The sequence below is a fragment of the Triturus cristatus genome, chromosome 7 (assembly GCF_964204655.1).
Source record: "Triturus cristatus chromosome 7, aTriCri1.1, whole genome shotgun sequence".
Lineage (NCBI taxonomy): Eukaryota > Metazoa > Chordata > Amphibia > Caudata > Salamandridae > Triturus > Triturus cristatus.
Genome location: NC_140590.1, coordinates 955,621,801 through 955,640,613, shown reverse-complemented (window position 1 = coordinate 955,640,613; position 18,813 = coordinate 955,621,801). Strand labels below are relative to the sequence as shown.

Genomic DNA, 18,813 nt, shown 5'->3' with positions numbered 1-18,813 from the left:
GGGTAGTTGGAGGATAGGTAGGTACCCAGGAGTCGGGTGCAGGGGTGCCTTTTGGTGTCGGGAAATCTTACCCTCTGTTGATCGCGGTTGGGAGGGTCCCTGGTTCTGTGGCTACAGGCGTCGTCAGCAGCATCGAGGGAAGTCCTTGGGTGCTGGATTCGGGGTCACAGTCGCCAGGGGGACGTCCCCAGGGTCTTTGTCCACTCCGGCACAGGCCAGGCTTTGCGGGGGAAGAGTGTGCAGGGTTTGCGGTTCCGAGCTGGTGCCAGGGGTTAGAAACTTGCTTTGAGCAGAGCTCATGGGAGTCCCAGATGCTCAGAGTCACAAGGTAGCCAGGTCCTCTGGGGTTTGTGAGGTTGCTGGCCACAAGAGGTGCTGGGATTTAGCAGGAGTAGGTTCGAGAGTCGACAGGCCGGTAGGGCTGGGGCCAAAGCAGTTGGTGTCTTCCTCTTCTTAGCAGCTGCACGGCAGGTCTTCTTTCTTCTTGCTCTTCTTTGCTTTTTCGGAATCTGGAGAAGAAAGGTTCAGGGTGCCCCTAAATACTAGATTTAGGGGCATTACAGGTAGGTAAATGGCAGGGACGAATGGGTCCCTGCCCTGGGGTGGGTACACCCCCTATCCTGCCGCTCTCCTGTGGGAGGGGGTCAGTAGCCTAGTCTTGATTGGGCAGGGCCTCCCATCTTCAAGATGGCAAGCGCCCGGATATGTGCTTCACCTCGCCTCCCCCAACTTAGGGGTGGGGTTGGCAGGCTGGCACATCCCCTGCCCTTACTTGGGGTTTCCGGACAGTCTTCCCGCCAGAGGGGAGGGGGGGGTGGGGGGGGGGCAGTTTGCTGGGGGAAAGCAAGTGGCCTGGAGAAGCTCACAGAGGCCTTTTAAGCTTTCCCCTGCCCATCCTGGGGGTGGAGACCTAGCACCTCGCCCAGGATGTGCATTGTTACAGGCCCAGGAGAGCGGGGGCTCTCGACCCAGGGGTCCAGCAACATGTCTGCTGTGTGGCAGCCTAGGCAGCCTCCCAGACCAGACGTGGATTGTAGGTTAGGTTTCAGGGGGCATCTCTAAGATGCCCTCTGTAGTGCTTTGTACATTAAATCCTACACTACACTGGCATCAGTGCGGGTTTAATGTGCTGAGAAATTTGATACCAAACTTCTCAGTCTTCAGTGTTGCCATTATGGTGCTGTGGAGTTCACGTTTGACGAGCTCTCAGCACCATATACTCTTAAATGGCAGCACTGCACTTACAGTGCCCAGGAATGGTTCTGGGTACTGTAGGGGCACAGGGCTCATGGTCCTTTGCCCACACCACTGGCATAGGGCACCCAGCTACAGGGGTGGCTGATGTATGCCAGGGCAGTGTCGGTTGTGGGCAAGGCACACAAGGATGTGTGCCATGTCGACTATTTGTTTTGCTCAGCCTGCGAGGGCAGTGTAGTTGTGTTAGGGGACAGGGATAATTATATAGATCCATAAGTACATTGAAAGTATAGAGATGCATTAAGGACGTAAGTATATGTAGATTAAAGATATTGGTAGAGGTACAGGATGAGAAATAGGGTAGTGCATTGGATAGGCTTTTTTAGGAGAAAAGTAACAAACACACAGATCAATGTACATGGAAGGTACATAGATGCACAAATGGAAGCAAGTACATGTAGACCAAAGATGCACCAGATAAACTCGTGTTTTCAAGTGTTATTGTACTTCAATTATTATTATTTTATTTTTTAAATAATTATTCTACATGTTTATACAAAGCAATAAACAAAGATAGGTACATATCTATAGTGAAAATAAATGCTTATATAGAGGGATATGCTGTAAATTTGTTTGCGCATGGTGCTAATGTGGGGACGAGCCAATTCTTGAGTCGGTTTCCGAAGATAAGGTGGCTGTCCATGGATCTTATGTGGGGGGGGGGGGGGGGGGGGGGGGGGGAGGGGAGGGGTAAAGAGTGCCATAGTTTGGCTGCTTGACAGAGAAGATTGTGCCACCCATGTTTTTGTTATTGTATCTTGGGATTTTGAAGCAAGGTGCCCCTTTAGAGCGGAGGTTCCTTTGTTGAATGTGTTTGGTGATTTTATTCCTGACGAAGAGCGGATCCATTCCATGTATTGCTTTGTGGGTGATACAAAGTAGCTTGAACGTGGATCTTCTGGAAACTGGTAACCAATGCAGGGCTTTCAAGGCAGGTGAGATGTGGTCTCGCGGTTTGATATGCAAGAGTAGTCTGGCAGCCGAGTTCAGAATCCGTTGTAGTCTTTTCATGGTCGTTAAAGGTGATCCATGGCAGAGGCTAATGGCGTAATTGAGTTTGGGCAGAACAAGGGAGATGGTAGCTTGGACCTTGTGTGGAAAACCCAAATGAGGGAAATTCGTCGCAGCGTTTTTATAGTGACAAAGCATGATCTTGCTAGTTTGTCCACTTGGGCATTCATCGATAGCTTGGAGTCCATGGTCATTCCGAGGTTTCTTACTTCCTTCGATACTTTAGGCAGTGATCCCAGTTCATCAGGCCAGGCGGCAAGCGGGTCATAATGTTTCCAAACGCCACACGTGAGTATTTCAGTTTTGGAAGCATTCAATTTGAGATGGCTCCAAGTCATCCACTGATCCACGGCTCTGAGACAACTGAAAATTGGGGATTTTCCAATATCTTGGGGCATTCCAGTTGAAGGAGTATTTGTGTGTCATCTGCATAGTTATAGCACGTGAGGTGAAATTGATAGATCAGTACCGGTAATGAATTCATGTAGATGTTGAAAAGCATGTGCGAGATAACAGAGCCTATGAGGGACCCTTGCTTTTGTGGAGTATGGTTTGGACGAGAAACGTGGGGTATGGATGACATTAGTTCTGTTTCGAAGGTAGGACGCGATCCATTCTAGAGCAGTCCCCTCTATGCCGGCTTCATAGAGTCTTTGTTTCAGAGTGTCATGGTCAACAGTGTCAAAGGCAGCTGAGAGGTCCAAGGGGAGTAGTGCAGCAACGCCGTTGCGATCTACTGTATTCTTCAGGTCATTCCAGATGGCAAGGAGGGCAGATTAAGTGCCTCTTCCCGGACGGAATCCTGTTTGGAAGTCTGAAATTATGTCAATCTCTTCAATGAATTGTGCCATCCGAGTGATTTGGTGGGACTTCTGGGCTGGCTCCAACCCCCCACATCTCTCATATACTTGTTTGGCCTCATCAAAGGGATGACTAGGTCTTTAGTATTAGGAGACTGAGATGACATTATGTAGGTAGAATATGAACTATTCTTCCAGTAACTTCCCTGCCCAACTACCCGTGTCCCTGGAATGCAGATTTAGAACTGCCAGTGACCTCAACTCAAAGTGAACTATATAAGGACCTATCTCAAAATGTCCCCTACACTGGAATGCTTGCTACAATTGCACTCTAGAAAATGGGAGGAAAGAAGGTTCTTATGGGGCACCCAAAACAGTCGCAAATCTAGGACTTGTGGTGGCACACAGAGGCACTCCACAAAAATGATGCTGTCCCAATGCACCAGAGCTGGACACCTGGTATACAAATATGGACTGGTATATGACATAAGTGACAGTGTACCACAACAGTGGCTGGGCTAAAAATACAAAAAGATGTGTAGGCCTTAGATGTATTACTTTGAACTAACTCTACAGGGGTTTCTCTCCTTCTCCTGCCTACCCACAACAGTACAGAAACACTCTATATAGCATGGCTCATGAAAGCATGGAAACTGTAAAGATGCAAAATGTAAGAAAGCTACAAGATCAAAGAGACTTTATTTCATTATGATTATACTCGTTTGCGAATGGACTGTTTTTGAAAAAAACAAACATGAGTTCCAAAATAAATTACTCAACCTGTCCTCCCTACATCACTAAGCACAGAGATCAATCTAAGCACTAACCCACAAGAGAATAGTCAGAAAAAGAATGGTGTATACGTTCTCCACAACCTAATCACAGTAGTTTTCAGATTTCCTAAACGTAGCTGTATTAAGAATAGTAAAAATATATATATTTGAGAATGACATTCATCACAATTTTACTGCTTTTGCCTTCAGTAATATAGAGCATTTTAATACAGTGCAGTAATACGGATAGTTAACGTAAATTTGCAGCTTAACAAAAATTGTTCAAAGATTCTGTTCAGCAGATGAGATGCAACAACTTGCACATACAAAACTCCAACATTTCCTCATGCTCTGTTAGTACTGGGCTTAGGAGTTACCTGGCAATAACAACTGAAAGGCACTCCCTCAAGAAGTGTACACACCTCTCTGCCTTTTTTTGCCAATGCAAAGGGATTCCTAATGTCTGTTAGAGACTGACATGGCATAAAACCTATTTTACGCCCTGGACTACTTTTGAACATTTAACAGAAAGGATCTAAAAAATAATGGTTTTGTAAACCAAATTAAATCTGACCTTTTCACTTCCACCTTTCATGCTGCCTATGTTACATTTCTTGACCTCTTCTTTTACTTCCTCCATATAAGCATCTAAGGGATCCAGTTCTTCATCTTCTGCCTCTGCGGCTTCTTTTTCCCCCTCAGCTTGCTCCTCTTCATCATCTGGAGTTTTACAGATATAAAAAGAATAGCATTCAAATGCATGATGAATGAAATGTCTGAAAAATAAAACTGGCAATGTGAATACAGAAAAGTGTCAACGTTCTTTTGTAGGAAGCTGGCTCTTCATATAATGGACCAAAATGAGGTACTCTGTGTAAAGAGTTCAGGCAACCCTTACTGATTTACAGCGGCAAAAATATCAAACGCTCTTTGAGGTAGTGTGGGCAAGCAGTTTAGGCTTATAAGAGGGCAGTGCTAATTTGTTGTCCTCACAGAGGCAATGAGGCACACACAAGAAAAAATCAGATGCCAATTTAGAAAATAAGTCGTATTTTTATATAAAATTTGATACCATGAACTTCGTCATCAAGTAAGTACTTTTTAATTATCCGTTTTTACAGGCAAGTAAAATGTTCACTTAAATGCGTCTTTATGCAGCAATGCTTTCCTATAGGGGAAAAAGGCATATGTTGCATACAGTTATTTACGGTCAGTTTCTGAGGGTCTCCTTAGGAAAATAAGGTTGTAGGGGGCTAATGTCCAACGTACCATCAACAATTACTTGTTACCCGTCCTGGGGCCCCAGGGTGCAGAGGTGCTGGTCGATTTGGTAGCTTTGCGCGGTATGCCCGTGGAAAGAAGGGGCCACCTGAAAACAGGCTGCAGAGGGGGACTTGGGTACAAGTCAGAGCTCCCAACAGGGGACTCAGGTCACAAGGGTCCTGAGAGCATTAGGGCACAGTTGGTTCATTGGTACTCTGGCTGGGGCGCACGGGTGCACAGTGGATAAGTCCGCTGGGCTCTGTGCATCCAAGGTCTTTGCAGCGGTCGGTCTCACTGGTTGAGGGTACAAAAATCACCAGCTGCTCGGTGTCGCTGGAATCCGGATTGGACTCTCACGGGCTTTATTTGCTGTAAGGGGTCCAGTACCCCGGGTATTGGTGCTGTGCAGTTCTGATAGGTCCTGGTGTCCTTACATTCAGTGGGGGGACATTTCTGACCTCCAGGAGCACAGGTACCTCCTCCTGGGGTGCTGCTGCATTGCACTACCCGGAGTAGCAACGCGGTGAACTGGACTCTGCTTCTTCGGTGCCTGCGGACTGCAGGGGAGTAGCTCCTCTACTCCAAGGGAGATTGCTGGCAATTTGCAAAGGGCTGACAGTCTACTGGGGCTCTTGGTAGTTGCTAAGCTGCAGGATGAGTCACTCGGTCACGATTGTCAAGATTGGTGCAGGCAGGCAGGGTCTGGCGCCAAACGTCCACAGTAGTCTTCAGTTCTTGTCTCGCGGCTCTTCTTTATCCTCTTCTTCTGGATGCATCGAATCCAAGTTCCTGGCATAAGGGGTGCCTCCTAAATACTCAATTTATGGGCGTTGAGGGGAGTGACAGGAATGCCAATGGGCTACTTACCTTTAAGGTGACTGTGGAAAGTGATCATAACCCTGACCCAGTGAGCCTATTTCTCCCAAAAACCAAGACTGTGGAATTCTAAGTTTTGTGTTCACATCAGGTAGCCCACCTTGGGGTGGAATTAGCCTGAAGGTAAACACGCCTCCTGACTAGCTAATTTTCCCACCTGTCCTGGTGCCAAATGGGCTCAAGGTAGAGGGGTGCATTTCCTTTGTCTGGGGAAGCCTCGGGTTTCATATCAAAGGCGGCAGAGGTCTTTGAAGCATCCTGCCTTGATTGCCTGCATACTTAGCCATGCTTCTTGGAGGAGGCGACAACATAATCGGCCGGAGCAGGCACGGTTTCTGCCCTCAGAGAGCACAGGCTCTCACTTGCAAGAGGTCAAAAACCTATCTGTGGTGGCAGGCTGGTCTACCCCAGTCAGCCAGTACGCTAGTAGTCTGTAGGTTTTCAGGGGGTACCTTTAAGGTGTCCTCTGCGTGCATGTATTCATAAATCCATCACTGAAATCAGTGTGGGCTTATTAATATGAGATTTTTGATACCAAACATTTATAGTTTAAGTAAAGCTATCATGTAGCTGGGGAACTCTTAATTACCAGTGTCCAGCACATGTCCTTAAAATGGCTTGCTGGTCGCTTGTAATATCTAAGAATCGACTTGGACATCAAAGAGGCATATCAGCTGATGCAGATTTGTCCACACATGTAGTATAGTGCACCCTGCCTTAGGACTGCAAGTCCTGCTGTATGGGTGACTTACATATACTGCATGCAGTGTCTGCAGACATGGCACACAGGAGATGTGCCACATTGTGTATTCACTTTTCTCTGCACCATGTCAGACAACCTGCAGTGGTAGTTTGTAGGAGTGTGCTGAGGAGTCCCTTAGGGTGGCATAATACATGCTGCAGCCCTCAAGGACCCTCTTTAGCACCCTAAGCCCTAGGAACCTGGGGTACAACTTACAGGGCTGCTAAAGGTATTGCCAACCGGGGGAACAACTGTACAGTTTTAGGGAAAGAGATCTGGCGCTGGAGACATGAAAAGCTGGGACCCAATACACATCTGTCAAAATTGTATCAAATACCAGGCAAAAAGAGGGAGTGAGTCTGTCAAAAAGGGGCACTTTCCTACATCTATTTGCACATAAATAGAAGGCATCTCAAGGTATGCAAAACTAAATTTAAAAAAAAAAAATAGTGCTCTAGAATGAGCACAGAAACTGGCAGAATAAACCATATTGTTGGAGTATGTATGAGGAGGGAATAATTTATCACAAAGCTTTTGCTAAGGGCAGCAATAATAGATGTTCAAACTAAATGATGGTTGTAATTACAGAAGGGTTAAAAAGTGTATGGGAATACAAAAGACTGTGCGGAAAAGGAGCAGCGAGTGAGAGGAGGTGATGGAGAAAGGTTTATGGAAAGTGCACCAGCAAGTCGACATGAGTTGGCCTCTCCTTAGACCCTGTGTATCATCATCTTCGGACCATTTTAATACACAAAACAACTGCCCCTGGTATTCTGGGGTGTCCATTTTGTGGGTCTCCATTTTTGTAAAAACGGAGTGAATACAAGAACTTCATAGCTAATAAAACAAGCATTTCATAGTCAATTAGAATACAAAAAAGAAAACATGCCACCTGAAGAAGACCGCATATGCTTGCAATAAAAATGTAAAAGTTTTTAAAAAAGATTAACCATCACAAATCATTTTAACAAAACAGTATGTGTGCTTCCTAGCAGGAAGGTGTTCTTAGAAAAGGTGTAGAAACTCATTTCATTTAATGCACATCAAAGTAAAACACATTCATATTGGCGTGCATAGAATATGTAATACTGGCTTTGAATTACTCTAGCCTGGAGCTATATTTTAAACACACAAGAATGAATAAAAAAAAAGATAAGAGGATAAATGATTAGAAGGAAAAATGCATTAGCAAAGTACTGAACTTTAGTCGCAATATTCCATAAGTCAGATATCAACAATTTTCAAGCCTCTTTACTGATTCATCATTAGCAGCAGTAGACCATGTAACTGCTTCTCTAATTTATGAAATAGGGGACACCTATGACCTTGCCCTTTTACAGCACTAGAGATCGCTGAAACACTTATCACGATAAAGAGACGGTCCCATGTTTCATGCTTTTGGATTTCTTTCCTTTAAGATTATGAACTGTAGTTAACACTGCTAACCTGGTTTTTCGATAATATTCAGTAGGTTACCAGGATTATCATATCCTGGCACAAAACTGTAATACTTTCAGTATAGAAGAAGGATGGTGTAATGCTACCATCAAATGATCGACTTATCCTTGATACTTTTTGGAAACTGTTCGGAAATATCTTTAGCAACTGATAATGACTTTTTTGGATGCTCAGGTTATCAATAAATCCCAAGCTGGTTACCGTCCCACTCTCAGAACCTTTGAAAATGGGTTACATCTGATGCTATGTGTAATGCAATGCGTGCAATTAATGGAAGGGATGCTGTACAGTGCATTTGTAGATCTCAAAACGATGTTAGATATTAGAGACAGAGCCATTTTGAAAAACAATTTGATAAAGTATCTGTAGTACTAGTGTATTAGATAATTTTGCCAAGATCTGTTTTGGATTCAATGGATATTGCACAAATAGTTTTACTATGAATTATTTTCAATATTTCCATAAATGATTCAGACAAAGTACTGAAACATGTAAATAGTGATGTCCCGTATTTAGGGGTAGAAGGAACATTTAACAAGTCTTCCTAATACAGATGATAAAGAATTAACTGCTCACACTTAGGTAGATTGTCACAAGCTGTTTGCATCTATTGAAAGTTATTGTAACATGAGGCTGTCAATCAGTGAGAAGAAATGCAAAGTTCTAATGATGGGAGATTTCGAAAACGTTTAGATTCATCAATTCTAAACTGTAATCTGTACTTTACTTGGGCATTAGATTTATTAGGCTTGAGAGTTCTCAGCTTTGGCTCACACTTTTAATTCTTATTGTGTATAACTGAAAACTTGACGATAGTTCACTCATTATCATCAAATAATTTCAGGCAAACGTGTAACCTTCAGCACAAACTGGTGCTGATCTTGAGCACCATTTAAATGTTCGTGCTCTCCAGTACACACACAACAATTTTTAAGGGCAATTAGTCATCTCCCCCGAATAAATACCACCACTGCTGCTTTACGAAGAACTACAAGTGAAGGCCATCTCAGAATACACAGCTTTTAAGACCTTTAAAGCACAGAGCAGATTCTGCTCCAGTCTAGCAGCACAATTTTGTCAAGAAGGGCTAGCTGATGTTCTAATTTGTAACCACAGCCTTCAATTCTATGTCCGGACCGGAGGCTCGGATTAGGCTGTCCTCTCTCCACTTTATTTTCGCCATCAGGATCACAAACGGAACAAACTACATTTCCCATGAGTCCTCGGGAAATGTAACAACAATGTTTTATAAACCATGTCCAATCAGAATGCAGTAGCTCCCATGACTTCCCCCAAGGACGCTCTATCCTCCTTTTTCTTCGCTGCTCCAGCAGTCTGAGAAGTGTTTTCTCTCCGTTCGTTAGGTCTTGCCTGACCCAGCGCATGCGCTGGTCTGGCGAGACTTATTGAGAGGGCTCCAAAAAGTGCTACCAGGCCAGCCTAGAGCTAAAGTGCATGTGCGCGGGCACGCGCGTCGCGCTTTACCGCGATTACTTTCGCTTTGATGTTTGATCGTGATCTCTTTCACTTTCGCGGCCGCACGGGTCTCGCTTTTGGGACCTTATCAGTATTTAGTTTTGCAACTGTTGCATGGCTAAACACTTATAAAGGTCCCAAAGGCGAGACCTATTGGCTATGCCAATGCTCGTTTTTTTAATGCAGTTTGCTTCATGCGTTTGCAGTTACTAATACCTTATTTTGTCATGTTTAATGATGCTTTGTGCGCCGTTTACTAAGCGCTGCTATTAATCTTAATTTTTCCTTTAAGTGAGGCCGCAGGAACGTTCTAGTCCCTTTCGCGGCTGCTTCCCTCCAGTCTCAGGCTCCACCTGCGGGGCAGTTTTCCGACTGCTAGGGGAACCGCGGTCATTAATTACGAGGTGAACGCATAACTAGGCAGCTTGTTGCATCTGTCTTCCGCGTCAAAGAGCGCTTTGACACACACACACACACACACTTCCGCCACACTTACACTAGTAGGACTGATACGCTCTAATAATAGAGCTATGAGCCGGTTTGCGGAGCCCCCTCCCTGGAGCACAACACCCGCACGGCGGCTAAGAGCTTTCTGCGGTGATAAGGGACCGGCCCAGGCAGGGAAATACCCTCACAGTAAGAGAGAGTAAAGGTCCCGGGCCTAAACCCTGCATCAGTACATGGTGGGCGGACCACAGAGCACTAACATCTGACTATCTATTGGGTGACATCCCCTATCTTATTTCCCCTCAGGCAGTAGCTTCAGTAGGCTAAACTGCTGTAATGGAAGAATTTGATGATTATTATGAGTAGGAGGAAGAGTTATCCTACCTCCCCATTGATGATAATTTTTGTCAGGTGATGGACACATCCATCCTAAAGGCGGTTACACAGGTGGTGGCTCCCTTGCAGAGGAAAATCCTTCAGCTGCAGGCGCAGTGCCTAAAACCCCTCCAAGCGGTATCCGGTCGTTTGAATTGAGTACAGCGTTATCCCTACTGCTGAACTTGCGTCTACATTAATTGAGAAACGCTTCGGTTAAACTGAAAAATACCGAATATACCTGCCATTATTCGAAAATACAGATATAATTAAATGCAGGAATTACCGCTCTAAGAGATATCAATCTCTAGGAAGCAACATTGTGAAGTCTTGAGCCACTCGGATTGAAACATTGAAGTAGAGATTAAGAGATACCTATCTACCGTCAAGACACATTGGATCCTTCATGGATACAAGTGCACAACTAATGTCCCCAGAAAATACAGTCCTGAAGAGACCCGGTATCTAGAGTGGGTCGAAACGTCGTCGGCAACACATATAAAGAGACAGTTTCTTTATTAACACTTACAAACAAAATCGAGTCTGTCCTTATATAATTTCCAATAACCTTCTTTCTGTTTTTCACCTTCGTCATACACGAGTATTTATATTAGGTTATGGTGTTTCACATGGGGTCACATGTCACTGTAAATATGAATTGTATATATGTGTAATTTGTATAAATGTATCTAATAAGTTTATGATATTAATGACCTTACAATAAAGTTATACCTGCCTCGGCTGAGGTTAGGTTGATTATATATAACAAAAAGGGAATAGCCTTTTTTTTTTGGGTTGGGCTTACTATTGAGAATGATGTATAATTAATTTGATATGACTTTTGTAAAGAAAAGGCATATGAGGTTGTGATTAATTCAGAGTGACATCATTTGAGTCACACAGTATTGACTATTGTTCATAAATGAGTTCCTTGTGAATTTTGTTTTGTACTCTAAAACCCCTCAGGCAGAGGGAAGATCATGCTGGAGTCCCAGATCCCCTACCTCCAGGACAGCCTTCCACCTCCGCCTCATAGCCTAAGCGCGTGGAGGAGCCAGGGGTGGACGTCGACGCATTTGCACGCCTCAAACAAATCCTTTATGGACTTGCAGAGCCTATCCATACCACTCCCACATTGGAGGGTCTGGTGGGGCCCTCCGGGTATCCCACCCCTTCCCCGCGGGGGATCCGGCCGACTCGCCCCAGACATCTGATGGGGATTCGGGCAAAACTTGGTGCCCGGTGGCGGCAGGTCCGGGGACAGAGCCCCAAAAGTTGCGCGACATGTTGAACCCCCATGATTTGCTGCATCCCAGGTCAGCTGAATGGACCCCGGCCCCTAAGGGGGCGTCCTATATTGCTGCTAGACTCAGGAAGCCCTTGGATGAGGAGGTGCAGAGTTCTCTCCGCGCGGAGTGCCCTAGACCAGCGCTGGAAGGCAAAGTGTATCTCACACCTGAAATAGACACCAAGATGGCCACTTTAACAAAATTTGTGCGGGATCCCAAAAAAGGAATCGATCGCTTTTGGCGATCTTGGCAAGATAAGTTACTAGATGTGGCAGGCCCGCTAGCTAAAATCCTCGACATAGCGGAGGATGCAAAATATTCCGGGGCCCTCATCTCTTCCGAGGCTCTCTCGAGTTGGGCCCAAAGGGCAATTATCTTTCTGGAAAACGCAAACTCAGCAATTGCAACAGAAAGACGGCGTTCCCTCTTAATTATAATTGCCCCAAAGCTGGGTGAGCTCGTCACGTTGGCGGCTGGCCCTACAGCGGAGGACAACCTATTCGGGGACCCCTCTATGAAAGAGTTGGGGAAGTTTTTCAATACTTTCAACTCTTTAGACAAGGCTCAAACCTCCATCAAGCGGATCTTTACTCCCTGTGTTTTTGGCGGCGCCGGTCGTGGCAGGGGGTGCTCGACCAGCCACGCTTACCAGCAGGCCCCCAACCGAGGCACGAAGTCCCGCAGAGGACAGTGGCAGGACCCAGCCAAGTTCGGGAATTTCTATCCCACGCGCTCGTACCCCAGAAGGAGAGGGGGTAAAGGAAGAGGCAACGGCTCGTTCAGTGCCCAGCAAAGTAAGGGTTCAGAACTCAGGGGGATGTAATAATTGGGGACAGACTGCATCTCTATCACAATTGGACCGCCCTGACCTCGGATGCCTGGATCCTTCAGACGGTCTGGAGTTTTCAGATAGAGCTTTACGATTGCCCCATTCAGAATACTCGCCCCAACCCGCTAGCCTTTCCCCGGAGCAGATGGCTTTAATAGACAGGGAGGCCTCTGACCTCTATGCAAAGAGAGCTGTAGTGCCCTCGACCCTCCATCCCAGGGGTTTCCTCAGCAACATGTTTGTGGTGGAAAAACAGGATGGGGTCATCGTCCAGTGATAAACCTCCGAGAGTTTAACGGGTGGCTAATCTATCACCACTTCAAAATGGAGGGGATTCATCTCCTCAGGGATCTTTTGCAGAGTCAGGATTGGATGGTCCACTTGGACCTCAAGGATGCCTACCTGACGATTCCAATTTTCCCTCTCTACGGCATTTCCTTCAGTCTCAGTGGAGTTCACAGATATTCAAATTTGTCACTTCCTTTCAGTCTATCCTCCGCGCCATGGTGCTTCACCAATGTCATGAGGCCGGTGGTACAGCACCTCAGGGCCTTTGGGATCAAGCTAATAATCTATTTAGAAGACATCCTTCTGATGAAACAGTGCCCTCGACGATTGATCTTTCATCTCCAAGTAACAATTGGCCTTTTAGAATCCTTAAGTTTCGTGATCAACAAGGCAAGTCCATGCTTGTTCCTTCTCAGAAGGTCCAGTTTTTAGGTTTCATAGTGGACTCGGTAGAGGCCACCTTAAGCCTCCCCTCTCGCAAGCTTTCCAAGATCAAGCACAAACTCAGGCGAACAGTTGCCAAGACCAGTTTCCCTTCGCCATCTAGCCAGGGTGGTGGGCCTCCTCTCCCTCAATTCAGGCTATTTTCCCAGACCCTCTGCACTACAGGGAGTTGCAGAGACTCAAGAGCTCACACCCATGCAGAGGGTTAACATACTCTGTTTGTTCCTCTCGGAGGAGGCAAAGATCGAATTACGATGGTGGATCGGGAGCGCCATTTTTGGTTCCTAACCAGACTTGGTGATCGGATGCCAGCAGTTCAGGCTGGGGGGCCCGATGCGGGGAAATTTCTACAGGCGGAAGATGGTCCTCAGAAGAACAGCGACTTCACATAAATTGCCTCGAACTGATTGGGGGGAGTCCTTTGCAGTGAAATTCTGGACCAAAGACAGGATGCAGTGCTGTGTCCTTTTAAAGATGGACAATATGGCAGCGGTTTGTTATGTCAACCACTGGGGGGGGGAGCGGGGGGAGGTGTCAAAAGTCTTGTTGGATCTAGCCTGGGATCTCTGGGAGTACGTCTAAACACCCAGATTTACCCATCAGCGGAACACCTCACAGGTTCCTCAAATCAAATAGCGGATTGGCATTATCGCCATTGGAAGTTACTCCCAGAGGTATTCCAAGGGTTTCAGGCCTGTTGAACAAGTTACTTACCTTCGGTAACGATGTATCTGAAAGAAACACGTTAGTTAGATTCCTCACCTTAGAATATCCCCAGGCGTCAGACTGGATCCGGAAGATGTGGCCCCTTCATGATCGACCTCTTTGCCTCTCGTCTGGACGACTAGTTGGAGAGGTACTGCAGTTGGCACCCAGATCCAGGAGCGGCTGCAGTGGATGGATTTCTCCAGGATTGGAGCTCAGAGAGGGGCTACACTTTTCCCCTTTGCAATGATTAGGCGGCTGTCTGCCCAAGTTCGGAGACAACAGGCGGACCAGGTGGTGATAACCCCTGTTTGGAGATCTCAAGGTTGGTTTCCAGTTCGGATGGGACTTTCTTGGGATTTTCCAATCCATCTATCCCTTTTTCAGGATCTCCTTCAAGATCTCCAAGGCAATCATCACATGCTTCTTTCGGGGGCTCTGTCTCTTATGGCATGGGAGATTTCAGGGAACGCTGGAAGGTGCGAGGACTTTCTGCAGAAGCGGTCTCCCTTCTCGCCAAGTCGTGGGCTGATAGCACCAATAACAGATAACGCTCCGCCTGGACAAGATGGGGGAGTTGGTGTCATGGACAACAAGTGGAACCAGTGGGGGCTGCAGTTGTCCATGTCCTGAATTTCTTGGCCTCGTTGGCTTCGGAGGGTCTGGCGTATAGGTCAATTAACACTTTTAGATCGTCCATCCCGGCGGGGCATGTCCCAATGGATGGTCACCCAGTAGGGAAGCATCCGCTGGTGTGCAAGCTCATGCAAGGTATTCGACTCTCCTCTCCTACGGAGCCTAGATACTCCACCTTTTGGGATGTGAATAAGGTTCTCAATCTTTCGTTCATGGCCTTCTAACAAGTATCTGTCCAGGAAGCAGAGATCTGCAAAGTTGGCATCCCTCCTTTGTTTGATCTCTTGTCGAAGGGTCTCGGACGTACGAGCACTGGACCCGACAGGTAGGGCGTATACCCCGGAGAGGGTCACTTTTCATATATCAAGAAGGACGAAGTGTAATTCACAACTGGTGTCTTCTCCTGCTTTTCCAGCCGTTCCAAAGTTGTGCTTGGTTCGAATGCTCAAGGCCTATGAAGCTTTGACTGAGGAGCTCCGCCCACATGGGGTTCAGCAGTTATTCATTGCCCTTCCTAAACCGCACAGGGTGGTCTACTCCCCAAATATAGCCAGATGGGTCTGGTGGACTATGCAAGAGGTAGGCATAGATACTTCCAATTTTGAAGCCCACTCTGCAAGAGGAGCAATGGCTTCCAAGGTGTTCTGCCTGGAAACGCGGCTAGAGGACATCCTGAATTCTGCGGACTGGTCCTCAGAAGCTACCTTTAAAAGGTTCTATTTTATACCGGCGCCCAGCCTGGCACTCGTGGTGGTGGACAAGCTTTAAACTAGCCTAATCCGAACCTCCCGTCCGGACATAGAATGAAAAATTACCTAGCAATTGTAAAGGAAAGTTTCAATTCTATTATGGACTCGGAGGGTAGGTTTAGCCCACCCTGGTATGACATCCCTCCTGATGAGTCTTCGTCCTGAAGTAAGTAATGTTCTCTTTTCATACACTGTTTACTATCATCCAATGCTGGCCGTCGTTCAAGTTTTGTGTTATGTGAGGTTTGGAGATTCTTCTGAGAGTGACGTGTTTAAGTTTCTCATTGTCGCTTTGTCAGGATCAGACTCAGCTAAACAGGAGTGACAAGGAGGCTGATCAGCTGTGTTTGCATGAAGAAAGAGGAGGATAGAGCATCCTCGGGGGAAATCATGGGAGCTCCTGCATTCTGATTGGACATGGTTTATAAAACATTGTTGTTGCATTTCCCGAGGACTCATGGGAAATGTAGTTTGTTCTGTTTAAGTGATCCTGATGGCTGCTGGTGAAAATAAAGTGGAGAAAGTACAGCCTAATCCTCGCCTCAGAGTCCTTAATAGAATTGAAATTTTCTTTTACGATTGCTAGGAAGTTTTTCATTACCCTACATTAAACATGTTAAGAGATTCACTAGGTGATTTGGATCTGGCAGAGCTGTTACGGCCAGAGCCAAAAAATAGTACCAAGGGAAGCAAAGTAGTAATTTAGTCTCAAATCAGTTCTTAATTCATCTCTAGGTACTGAATATTTTTAAATCACAAACTTTAGGTCTAGTACCGTACATAGATAGGCCAAATGAGGCATATGTTGCTACCCCTTTCAAATATCCATTGCTAGACTGCTCTCTGGGCAAAGCCTTTGTGTAATGACACTTCACAGCAGGATCTGGAGCACCCGCAACAGAGGCACAAAGAGGTGTGAGGTTTCAGCACTACTCTGTCATCAGCCAAACTGAAAAGGCAATCAAGAAAGACAAAGGCTTGGCCTCACCTAAATGGTCCCCTTCACGTTGCACAAAAGATTCCACAGTTCCTCTCCTCACTAACATTTCAGAATGTAGTGTTAAAAGAAGTCTAATCAGCTAAAAAGGTCTTCATTGAATTTTTAAAGGAAGGCTCCTAACCTCAGTGTCTGGATCACCAGTCACAGGAATGCTAGCTCTTTGTATGTCATGTTTAGACTGAGGACACAGGGTCTGAATATATTTACAGATAAGTGGAAGCAGGATAATTCAGCTACATTTATATGCAAGATAATGGATTCTGAAGATGCTATCCATTTTCTTTTTATTTGCCACCAACACTGGGATATCTGCCACATGTGCTTGTAGCCAATTCTATAGGCAAAATGTCTGCCAACGTGTGGCAATTGACCGCTCTATAGAGACCATCTGATATTATGACACACTTTTCTGTTAAACTGTTTAATATTGGCGTGGAAAAGGTGATCTCTGCTGATGGGTTTGATAAATTAATTGCTAGTTATGGGATGAGCTGGAACTAAATGTTAATTGAATAATGATGATCATGAATCAACAGGATGTTAGATTAAGGCAGTTTACAAATATACCTCTGATATTGATTCATCGAATTACCTCATTAGGGACCATGCCTTTATTAATACCGATTTCAATAAGGATTAGAAGAATCTCAAAAGATGAATTCGGCAGAACATTGTGCTTGAAGTTTCAGTATTATGTTGATTGGGCTACCCAATACACCGTTGTGGACTTGGATAATTTTATCTGGTAAAGGTGCCTACAAGGATTTTTTTTTGATGTATAGAAACAGCATTTTATAATATCACTTCTGAGTACCCAAAATAGTAAACTCAAACATATGAATACGGATAGATTTGTATGATAAAAAAAGAATCAAATATAGCAAGAGGGTGTATTCTTTTTCTGTATAGAAAGTTATAATCAAATGAATAAAGTTTAAGGGTACAAAACAATATTCCCAAACAGAAGTGACAGAGATTGACAATCTGGAGCTGAAAAAATATCTACTGGTCACTAATGTACAATACCCATTTCTAATAACTATTTGCAAAAAAAAAATCTTCCTATACACTAGGTAAAGAATTCTGTATAATTATATTCTTTCATGGGTGAAAGTAGGTATGCTGGTCGACATTTCGGTCTTCTTGTGTTATATATCTAAAAGACAATCTCAGGACATAAAGAAGATTCTTATGTACAGAGAAGACCCGTTTTAGAAGAATGAATCTGGTTCAGACTTTAAATTAATTGATCCAAGATAAATCTCAAACATCTAGGTCACCGATAAATCGTGTATAGCTTGAGACCAAGCGCAGTAGAAACTTCGGCTTATCAGACGTGGTGTTAATGAAGGTTAGCAGCGCTGTATGAATTTAGCGTTCTGGCAGCTGAATGCATGAACGTTAAATTCATATTATACACCGAAAACGCTCTTTCTACTCCGCTCCATCTCAAGCTATACACTACTTTCAGTACAAGTGTGTAAATATATACTTGCTTTCTGAGGGCAACATTGTGCAGGTTTTAAACAAATTATTTTACTCTGAAATGCGGAAAGGGCAGTATTAGTAAAATGAGTCCTGTGCTTCCAGAAAGATAAATCAATTAATTTTGGTAAATATAATTTGATTAGGATCCACTGTATGCATCAAGAAAATTACCCATTTTCTCTAGCATAGAAAATCATTTTGCACTGAAGAGTGTTAGAACATTAATCTAGCTAGCTAAAAATGCCACAGAACGTTCCATATTTTACCTTTAATCACATGGTATCCTGCTTACTTCAATCAACCCTGTCACACAATGCGGTCCCTGTTGCCACAATCACCAGTGGCATACATTGTAATACAAATTTTAAGCATAAACACTAATGTAAGCATAATATAATTTGGTATAGCTTAGAGAGGCATTTGATGAACACAAGGAATATGCTACTTACCAGTATGCATCTGTTCTTGGCATGTAGAGCTGCAGAGTTGTACACTTAGCATAGATCGCCATCTGGTGTTGGGCCCGGATGTTTGCAGTTTGTTTTTCTTCTTGGACAGTCTTTGGAAGTCACGAGTTTGGTGACTCCTCCTTCGGTCCGTACTGCGCATGGGCTTCGGCTCCATCCTCAGATTGTTTTTCGCCAACAGGGAAATGATGGAGCTTGGTAATCACAGTGAGAAACCCATGTGTGTAGTATCTAAATAAGATGTACTGGAACGGATACAGGTAGCCGGGGAGGCGGGTGGGCGTGTACAACTCTGCAGCTCTACATGCCAAGAACAGATGCATACTGGTAAGTAGCATATTCCGTTCGAGGCATATGAGCTGCAGATTGTACACTTAGCATAGATTATATAGCAGTACCCAACCCTAGCGGCGACCACCGGTATCCGTTGCAGTGGTTTG

At 45.0% G+C, this 18,813-nt stretch overlaps 1 protein-coding gene across 1 annotated transcript in view; it reads right to left on the bottom strand.

The window, feature by feature from the left end:
* DDX46 (DEAD-box helicase 46) overlaps positions 1-18,813 on the bottom strand; it is a 1,041,144-nt gene that overhangs the window by 866,977 nt on the left and 155,354 nt on the right. Inside the window, exon 6 of the mRNA XM_085617987.1 lies at positions 4,416-4,561. Coding sequence (XP_085474113.1) covers positions 4,416-4,561 — 146 coding nt within the window. The remainder of the gene's footprint in view (positions 1-4,415; positions 4,562-18,813) is intronic.